We start from the raw sequence: 9692 nt of genomic DNA, 5'->3' as shown, positions 1-9692 counted from the left end.
TGACCCCACAAGTAATGCAACCAAGCTAACCATTTTTATTTTAGAAATAGTTTGCGGGCTGATCTGTCTGCAGACAACTGAACAACGGAACAGAAACACTCCTTCGACTTCTACTTCCACTGTTAATGACAATAATAATAATAATAATAATAATAATAATAATAATAATAATAATAATAATAATAATAATAATAGCAATTGATTATTATTATCATAATTATCGTTTTACATTGAGGAATATAAGAGCATGGCTGTTCTCTCCTGGTCCTCACCGTCTGCTGTCAGGGCCGGACTGAGTCAAACTGTGAGCGGCTGATTGGCTACCTGCCATCTGATCCTCTGTTGCTCTCTCTCGCTCTCTCTCCCAGCTCATTCTCTGCCTCTCTCACCCCGAGCTCACCGCTGCGTCTTTGCTCCAATTCCTTTTTTTTAAATTCCCTCTCCGGTCTGCGCTGTGAATGAAACAGCCTCTTTAACATATTCAGATCAACGTCATCCTCTGACGGCGGGCCATGCGGCGCAGCTCTTTCTATAAACCCCCCCAGCAGCCCGCTCTCTGCACAGGAATAGTCACCGGCTTGGCGGAGGAGGCGACAGAGAAACTTTCCTTCGGGTCTGCAGGGAGTCTGCTCGGAGGTAAGAGTCCGCTCCGGGTCTGAGGATAGAAACTCATTTATTCTGCTTTTCTGGGCCTCCTCACATCTCACCTCCAGTTTGCGTTAATCCGCGCCTCATTCTAACCTACTGTATTCACAGCCCCCTTTCTTCTTCTACTACTGCTCTTTTTCTTTTAACCTGATTTATTGCCATTGCTCTATAAACCTGGGGCAGCCGGGGGGGGGGGGCTGACCCCCCCTGAACTGTACCTATAAAGGCGCATAACCTAATAGACAAGCCGGCGCACGTAAACCTGTAAAACTATTTGGAATAGTTGACAGCTACTCCTCATGTGGAAGGAGCAGCGGAATGAAGGGGAGTTTCCTCCCGACACGGCAGCACGTTTCTGCTCCTGATGCCCCTCCACGGCCAGACAGGAGCGCGTGCACGCGCAACCATCCCGTCCGATGCCTGGATGCGCGCGCGTCAGCAAAAACTCACTCTCCTTGTAAGAAACTGAAAAAGAAAGAAAGAGAGAGAATTAATGAAACTGCGATTTCATGTTCATTTCCTAATTTGTGACAGTAAGAAGAAAAAGTCATACCATTTGAGAATACGAAGCCACTTTAAATCAGGTGAGGGCGAAGAGGCTGGGGATGAACTAACACCTCCACATTTTTATTTGGACAGACGTTCCGGTGGATAAGTAGGAGAAGAAGTTTTTACGCGGCCCGGGACTCGCACTCACGGACAGACAGACCGACGCAGGTGGATGCTGGGAAGCGGACCGGCTCGGAGGAGATGTTCCCCCTGGCTCAGATCGGGGTGCTGTCGGCTCTGGCCACCGCGCTCACCTCAGTGCTGTCCGCGCTCCTGCTGCTGGCGCTCACCCAGCAGCTGTGGAGCCTCCGCTGGAGCCTGACCCGGGACAAGGACAGCAGCCTGCCGCTGCCGAAGGGCTCCATGGGCTGGCCGCTGGTCGGGGAGACTTTCCACTGGCTGTTCCAGGTGAGAGAGAGAGAGATGGCCCACCTCTTGCATTTTTACAAGCGTTCCAAAACACAGGTTGCCCTCCTGCGCTTTGTGTGTGTGTGCGCGGTGTGTTTCCCATGTGCCTGACTTTGCCACCACACGGTGGGGGAACTCTGCAGGGCTGGAGGGCATTTAATAATCGCATTATTGACGATGCGTGTGGAAGCGCGGAGCTCCGAGCGGCTCTGGAGATTCTTGTGCAGGCTGAGTTCTGTTGTTAATGCGGCATGTGCGGACTTGATGCTCGGTGCCTAATTCCTCCTCGCGGAGCAAAAACAGACGTTTTCTGTTCAATTCTTTCTCCTCGTCCTCCCTCCCTCTCTGTTCCTCTGCCAGGAATGTTGTTGTCCTCACCTCTTCATCTCTCTGCCTGTCTGGCTGTTCATCCGCTCCACACCGGGGTCATGGTCTCACTAAGGCAGAGAGGACGAAGAGATCCAGCTCATGTCCACGTACATTAGCCCACAATTGTCATATGAGTCATTTAATAATCTTTAAATGTCCCACAAAGATTTTCAGTGATTTGTCTTGAGTGTTGATATTTGTGGCTTTGATGAGAAATATCAAAGCAGTGTAGTTTCCCAGTCAGACAGTCTCGCTTTCTGAGTACAGACTGTGTGCATTTCTGCACTGAGCACTTTACTGCTCATGCAGCACTTACAACTTTATTTCTAATCAAAGAAGACATGAAATGTCACTTTGTTCTAAATGAGCAGGCTTGCATTGCCGCATTTTAGGCTCCAGATTGCTGCATTACTTTGTGATAGAAAATATTGTCAAACATCAAAATATGACATGAAAGATTTTTGTTTTCATTCGTTATTAGGTGGGAAAAAATGCTCGCAGTGTCGGAAATGTGTACATTTTTGTTAGAGACTTTTTTTTCATCTACGAACAGACAATTGCACAAGTAAAACTTGTGCTGTGAAATGTTGTGCCTTGATTTATAATACCTATATTATATCTAACCTACCTATATTATATATAACGTCTATATAGACGTAGAAATAAATTCTACAGTGGATGTCTTTACAACGTCTCATACAAATTTCATCCTCACACTCCAGGGGTCCAACTTCCACATCTCACGCAGAGAACGACATGGCAACGTGTTTAAGACCCATCTCCTCGGCAAGCCCGTCATCCGAGTGACAGGTGCAGAAAATATCAGGAAGATCCTGCTGGGCGAGCACAGCCTGGTGTGCACACAGTGGCCCCAGAGCACCCGCACCATCCTAGGACCCAACACCTTGGTCAACTCTATCGGGGACCTGCACAAGAGGAAAAGAAAAGTAAGAGTCAAGGGAATGAATGAGATGCACATCCACAAGTGACTGGGTTCAGTAATCGGTGCAGGTCAAGAGGCCAGGTTTCTAACTTGCATAGATTTCCCTCCAGCTGTATTGTGGACATTATCACTTTGCACATAAAACTGAAATCTGTGTCAACTGTGAAAACATATTTAGTGAATAAATCAGGATGTACCTGAAGTTTCAGATCTGTATGATCACACAAGCAGCCTTTTTCATATTAATTCATGACAACAAAGAGCCTTCCACCATGAACTATTTTTTGTCTACTTGAAAAAGTAGTCCCATCAGCTACTCGTCTCTACAAACCAAATCCTAATATGAGCATATTAGCAGCATGTGTTTTTTTTTTTTGCCAGTTTGGTTAAAATTTATGCAACTTCTAGATGTACTCTGAGCTCAAACTAGGTGACTGACAGTGGGAGCTTTTAGAGGTTTGGACAGACCCACAAACTGTTGTTGAACATTTAACGACAAATCAATGTCTTTGATAGAAAACACAAGATGATGAGTGAGCTACTGCTTTCAACATTTTGCAAGCTGGATTTACATCAGAGTGTTTTTTTTTGTGTGTGTTCAAGATTGGTCCAACACAGTTTGTACTCCAGCACTTATGGATCATATTAAGACATTCACAAAGACAGACATACAAACGCCTTTCTCGAAGGAACACAGTTGTGTACAAACACAAAACATAAAGACTAACAAGAATTCAATTAGACTCAAGTGTGGCTATGTTGTTGCTAATGTTGCATCTCAGCCAGTCCAGTGCTTGCATTCTGATCTTGTCTGACATCCCACTGTGTCCTTTCCACCCTGTCCTACCTTATCTCTTTGCCTACGTGCAGTCCCACCCCACCGAGCCCGTCGTTCTCCTTGCTCAATATTTACTCAAAGGTGTTGAATGCTGTGTATCAGGTAATAATTTCTCTCCTTTTGTTTCCTTAACCATTTCTAGATCTTGGCTAAAGTGTTTAGCAGGGGCGCTCTGGATTCCTACCTCCCCCAGCTGCAAGATGTCATCAAGTCTGAAATTGCCAAGTGGTGCTCGGCACCAGGTGCCATTGATGTCTACAGCGCTGCCAAATCCCTGACGTTTCGCATTGCTGTCAGGGTTCTGCTGGGTCTGCAGCTGGAGGAGGAGCACATCGTTTACCTGGCCCAGATCTTTGAGCAGCTGATGAACAACCTTTTCTCGCTCCCCATAGATGCCCCACTCAGTGGCCTTCGCAAGGTGAGACAGGATTTTTAACCTGTTCGGCATAAAAGGGGACGTTTCAAAGAATCATTAAATTAAAAAAAGGCAAGACTCATTTCATTCCATTAAAAGCTTATTTACGTGATGGTTTGACTCGATTCCTATGGTCTCAATATAATTTTGTCATGCAGCGCGAGATTCTTATAGATGTCTCCTCTCTGACCAGGGAATAAAAGCCAGGGAAATTCTGCATGCCAACATGGAGAAAATCATCGAAGAAAAGATGGAGCGGCAGCAGTCGGAGGAGGAGTATCATGATGCCTTCGATTACATACTATCCAGTGCCAAGGAGCACGGCCAGCAGCTTAGCATCCAGGAGCTCAAGGTACCAGAGCAAGGCTGATGATATGACTCAGCCTTAATGTAGGGAGCTGTGATGCAACCACACCACACAGCAGATTCAGACATGCAAGACCTCATAGTCAATTTTGACCTATTTTAACTTGTGGTTTCGTGGCATCAGGCAGAGGCAGTTGGAGATATCTTGGGATTTGGGAACATTGAAAAAAATGAAAAAAGAAAAATGTGTGACCTTGTGTTTTTATCACTGTTATTCATCCTGAGAGATAATACACAAAAGCTTTATGTCCAATCCAAAGGTGATAATCAGGCAGCCATGACCAACGTAACCACTAAGACGATAAACTGTGTTTGATTGTTATGATTGTAACAATGACAACAAAAAGAGGGCCCAATACTGGGGAGTTACTTTTAACCACATTTGCAGGTTCGTTATTGAAACCAAGTCAACCAAGTTCTAGGCCCTCTATTTCAGGAGGAGCTCCAATGGGTTGTATCAGATGATTAAAAAAAATTAACAGTTTGGAGACAAGAACGATAGATGTTTTTATAGCGCAGAGGAAATTGTTACATCCTCAAAGATTAAAAAAACAATTCAATTCTTTTGCTCAGCTCAACATTTCTGTTTAAGTCCAAAAACTTTGAAATTGTATCAATCCATCTCTCCAATTCCCATTTTGCAGGAAACAGCAGTGGAGTTGATCTTCGCCGCTCACTCCACCACAGCCAGCGCCTCAACATCACTAGTGTTACAGCTCCTTCGTCATCCAGCGGTGGTGGAGAGGGCCAGAATGGAGCTGGAGGCAGAGGGCCTGGGGTACGACTCCCACAACAGTCACGGCCCATCCAGTAACACCACGGAGAAGGAAGTGGATGTCGCCATAACAGAGGCCACCTACCTTCTGAGTGACGGGTGTCCGAACACCAAGGGTGGCTTGCCATGCTCCCAGTCTCATGTGCCGTACCTGAGCCTGGACAAGATTAGTCAGCTCCGCTACATCGACTGTGTTGTCAAAGAGGTGCTTCGCTTCCTGCCACCAGTCTCTGGTGGTTATCGGACAGCCCTGCAGACGTTTGAACTAGACGTGAGTTCCATTCAAGGGCAAGGATATAACTTTTGTGTGTCGGCCTTTCCCATTGTTTTTCTCACACCTATTAAACTCACAGCGCAGCAGATTTGATGGCAATGCAGCAACAAACCATTTGATAGTTTAAATACAGAACTACATTTTCCTGGAAAATACATGAAAACCCCTTAAAAGCAAGAGTGACAAGTTACAACCTTTTCTCTACAACTTCTGCCAAAAGAGAATGTGGGAAATTATCTTTAAGGAATTTGCCAACTAGCATAGATGTAGGTGGCGTGAATCCCCTGAAACCAAATCCAAGCAGGTGGGATCAAGATATGAAGATGATGAAGCATGATCTGGTGAAAATCTCTTGTGCTATCTTTTATCAGTGCTATGATAATGGGATGTTTAAAAATATCACTGTGATGGCATTTTTCCTTTAGTGCCCACCCTCACCAGTCATTCATAACAAACAAAAAAACCCAGAAGCTGTAACACTCATTGCCTGCAGGTGATGCTGCTGGTTCCCCTGCAGATGCTTGGAGCATATTTGCCTGTAGGGGGTGACTTAAACATGCACAACTGTGAGTGCTCACATTGGATTATGTGCACATGTGCTTCGGTATTGATTCCGTAGTGCCTGCCTGTGGAGAATTTGCAGCCTGATATTTGGGAATTCAGGAGCTGGTGCGTTAAAAATGTTTTTAGTGATGTTAACGTCACAGATTCGTGTGATCTTCATTTAACTCCTAAATAATAGTAAAGTTGTGCCGTAATCAAGCTCTATGGAGTTGTGTTTGTTGTTTTGGGTTGGAAGCGTTTTGAGAATGACGAGGTCTGTTGCTGAACAACAATATTCCCAAGTGCTCCTGCTCTCAATGTGCCCCAAATTTACTGAGTTTATTGCAGACGGGTAATTGGAGTTTAAGGAACTGCAAAAGGTATAATCCCATCTGGCTGATAAATAATAACCATATTGAAAATGTTGTTTGCTTTAGTCGATGTTCTTTATTTGAGATTAGATTCTAAAGACGTCTGGATTAACAGAGGGAATGGAGGGATCAATACAAGGGGTTCAAAACCAAATAAAAGAAAATATTGTCCAAGTAATAAAATCATTTAGCTTTTTGAACTCGATTTAATCATTTAATTCTGCATCATGAGTTTGCTGAGAGCAGATCTGTGGCACATTCACTAAGTTTACACTGCATTTTACACTTCTGAAAAGCTGAATGTTTCATTTGATCTAAATGCATAACATTTTTCTTTAATCAATGTGGATATTTACTGATTTCAATCCTCATTTCACAGGGTTACCAAATACCCAAAGGCTGGAGTGTAATGTACAGCATCCGAGACACCCATGAGACCGCAGGTGTATTCCAGAGTCCAGAGCTGTTTGACCCTGACCGGTTTGGTCCGGACCGCGAGGAGAGCAGGTCGTCCCGGTTCAGCTATGTGCCATTTGGTGGCGGTGTACGGAGCTGTGTGGGGAAGGAACTGGCACAGATAATCCTAAAGACTCTGGCTGTGGAGCTGATTGAGACTTGCAAATGGACTCTGGCCACAGAGAACTTCCCCAAGATGCAGACAGTACCAATCGTGCACCCAGTGAACGGGCTGCATGTGCATTTCACTTACAATTACCCGCTTTAGGTAAAAATTCAGACTGACAGACTTTCCAAAAACGATAACTCACTTTGAAAATTGATTTCACCCTCAACCTGCTTCTGGAAACACCACCACAATGCTGGTACGGATGGTGCAGTTCTTGTCCCATTTCATTTCTGTGGAGATGAAGGTGGGGTTTTCTACGCAAGTTTGGAGCACTTTTCTTCTGGAGTCTGGTCCAAACCTAAGAGATCACTCTCTTTTTAACCACTTGGTTTGCTGTTATTTCCATGGACATATAATGTTTCAATAACATCTACAGCTTCAGCTATTTAACATTCAGTTGTAGTCTGTAAATGCACATTAACTTATTGAACTACGAGACAGCATCTGCATCAGTGAGAATGAGCTCTCCAGTGCTGCTCTTAACTCATGCTGAGCTGGAGATGTCTGGCTTGATTTGCCTACAGTAAGTGCCTAGTGTCCTGGGACAAACTTACAATACAAAACCTCTAACAGTCATTTGGACCACTACACAGTAGAGTGGATTTCAGATGATAACATCCGGTAATCGTTGGTGCTTTAGGCTCAAATTCAAAGCCAGCCTCTTTGCACACTACAAAAATCACAACTGCTCAGATTCTTCGGGGCACTGGGACAGAGACATGGGGAACTATTTTCAGTGACTGTGGAGACAAAACGTGACAGCATGTGGTTTACAGATTTTTGTCCTCCGGACCTCTGAGCAAAGCATCCAGCTCCATGGAGATGGGGCATGCAAAGAAACAAAAAGATGAAAGATGCAAGTCTAAAAAAATGTGACAGTTCATGGTAGAACATGAGGCCAGAAATGCATTGAGCAATGGATGCTTTAGAGTTGTTTTACAACCCATGTTGGAGACAAGAACCATTTGACTTCCAGTGCAATGACACTTTCAATGATGGAACTTGCACTTGACTTTTACTCAGAAATCTCACAACCAGGGGCAACTCGAACATCAATGTCAAAATACATTATACTGTTTAAATATGACTGTGATATATATATCCTTAACAGTGCTATAATTTCTGTATCAAATGAAGTAGCTTTATGAATAAGCTGTATTTAAAATGCAGATGTATAATTTCTGTTGTACTTTTATTCGATAATGTCTGTAACAATATTTGCTGACATTAAGATTAGATACAAACACTAACCTGTCCATAAAATCTTGTTTCACTGCTTGAACATAGAGGACTTTCCTTGTTTAGAGACGCATCATATTGAGAGTAAAGTTATTATTATTTTTATTTTTGGTCTAATTCTAGGACTGTTCATATGTTGGTCTTGAGGCCTAATAGACGCGCTGTGAAATCTTATGTTTGGATGGATTTGTAGAAGGAGATAGCACTTTCTCCACTTTAAAGAGTCTGTATATATTTGTCCTGTTTATGCATTCATTGAGTCCATCAGATGTAGCTGCTGTACAGTTGATGTAAAGAGTAAATTAGAAGAAGGTGAAACAAAAGCAGTCTGTCGTATGTTCTTTTCAACAGACAAGAAAACCTCTAATGCTCGGTGTACAGTTTATGCATGATTACAAGCAGCTGTCTGTGAATAGGGTTTATTTATCTGTCTTAGGATCCCTATTAGCTTCTGGCTAATGGGTCAAATATGAATATCTACCCTCAGCACTAGAGCTCTTGAGGGCAACATGCACTCTCATCCTTTGCCCTGTTCACTGTCTACCTCACATTGTTGTATCTCTGTTAATACTCATATGAGACCACTGCCGGTCTTATCTTTAATAACAATGTAACAACATGCTCAAGGAATTACCACGTGCATAACGACTCCAACTCAATCTAAATCTACCATTAACACCTATATCATTCCACCAAGATCACAAACTCGATGGAATTCTGTGTTTTCCAGGGTTGCATTGAATTTTGATTGAGTGCAGTGATGATTTCAATTAGGTAAACTGGAAATGGAGTCAGGAGACCAGTGACAATGTAACAGTGAGTTGATTTATGGGCACTGCTACGATGGCTTGTGAGTGCCCAGGATGACAGGCATGAGATAGGGCTGCTTTTCAGATGCTCCACTTCCCTTTTAATTTGTTCTAGTTTTCCACATTTGTCACATTTGTAACAGTTTTCATAATGTTGCGTTTTTTTACGGCAGTGCAAGTTACGCATTTAGGTAAGGCTCTCTAGAGAGAGCGCAATCTTCAAAAAAACAAAGCAAAACCCTTACACTTACACACAGTACCTCCAAACAAAATAGTACATGTACGCAGCAGAGTAATGCAGTTTGTAAAACTCTGACTAAGCTAACTCAAAGTGAACACATGAGTGGATGCAGAAGTAAAGTTTAAATGTGACTCTAAAGCATCCAGACAATCACCTACAAGCCTGTACCGTTAAAGGGTCTAAAATCTGCCTGATTTGGTAAAACAACTGTTAGTTTGTGGAGTATTTCACTCTTAACAGATTCTCAGTGTTTATGTTACAGATCATAAGTTTAAAGTA

The 9692-nt window shown here is 43.4% G+C and overlaps 1 protein-coding gene across 1 annotated transcript; it reads left to right on the top strand.

Moving 5' to 3' along the window:
* Window positions 1-395: 395 nt before the first annotated feature.
* Window positions 396-8629, top strand: cyp26c1 (cytochrome P450, family 26, subfamily C, polypeptide 1). Its single transcript, XM_029520951.1, has 7 exons — window positions 396-636; window positions 1288-1605; window positions 2697-2921; window positions 3898-4173; window positions 4364-4522; window positions 5181-5582; window positions 6879-8629. The coding sequence occupies exons 2-7, from the start codon at window positions 1399-1401 to the stop codon at window positions 7221-7223; spliced, it is 1614 nt and encodes a 537-aa protein (XP_029376811.1). The 5' UTR covers window positions 396-636; window positions 1288-1398; the 3' UTR covers window positions 7224-8629.
* Window positions 8630-9692: the final 1063 nt, after the last annotated feature.

The sequence above is a fragment of the Echeneis naucrates genome, chromosome 15, assembly GCF_900963305.1.
Source record: "Echeneis naucrates chromosome 15, fEcheNa1.1, whole genome shotgun sequence".
In the NCBI taxonomy this organism is placed as follows: Eukaryota; Metazoa; Chordata; class Actinopteri; order Carangiformes; family Echeneidae; genus Echeneis; species Echeneis naucrates.
Note: the sequence above shows the minus strand (reverse complement) of the source record. Positions and strands in the feature narration are given on the sequence as shown.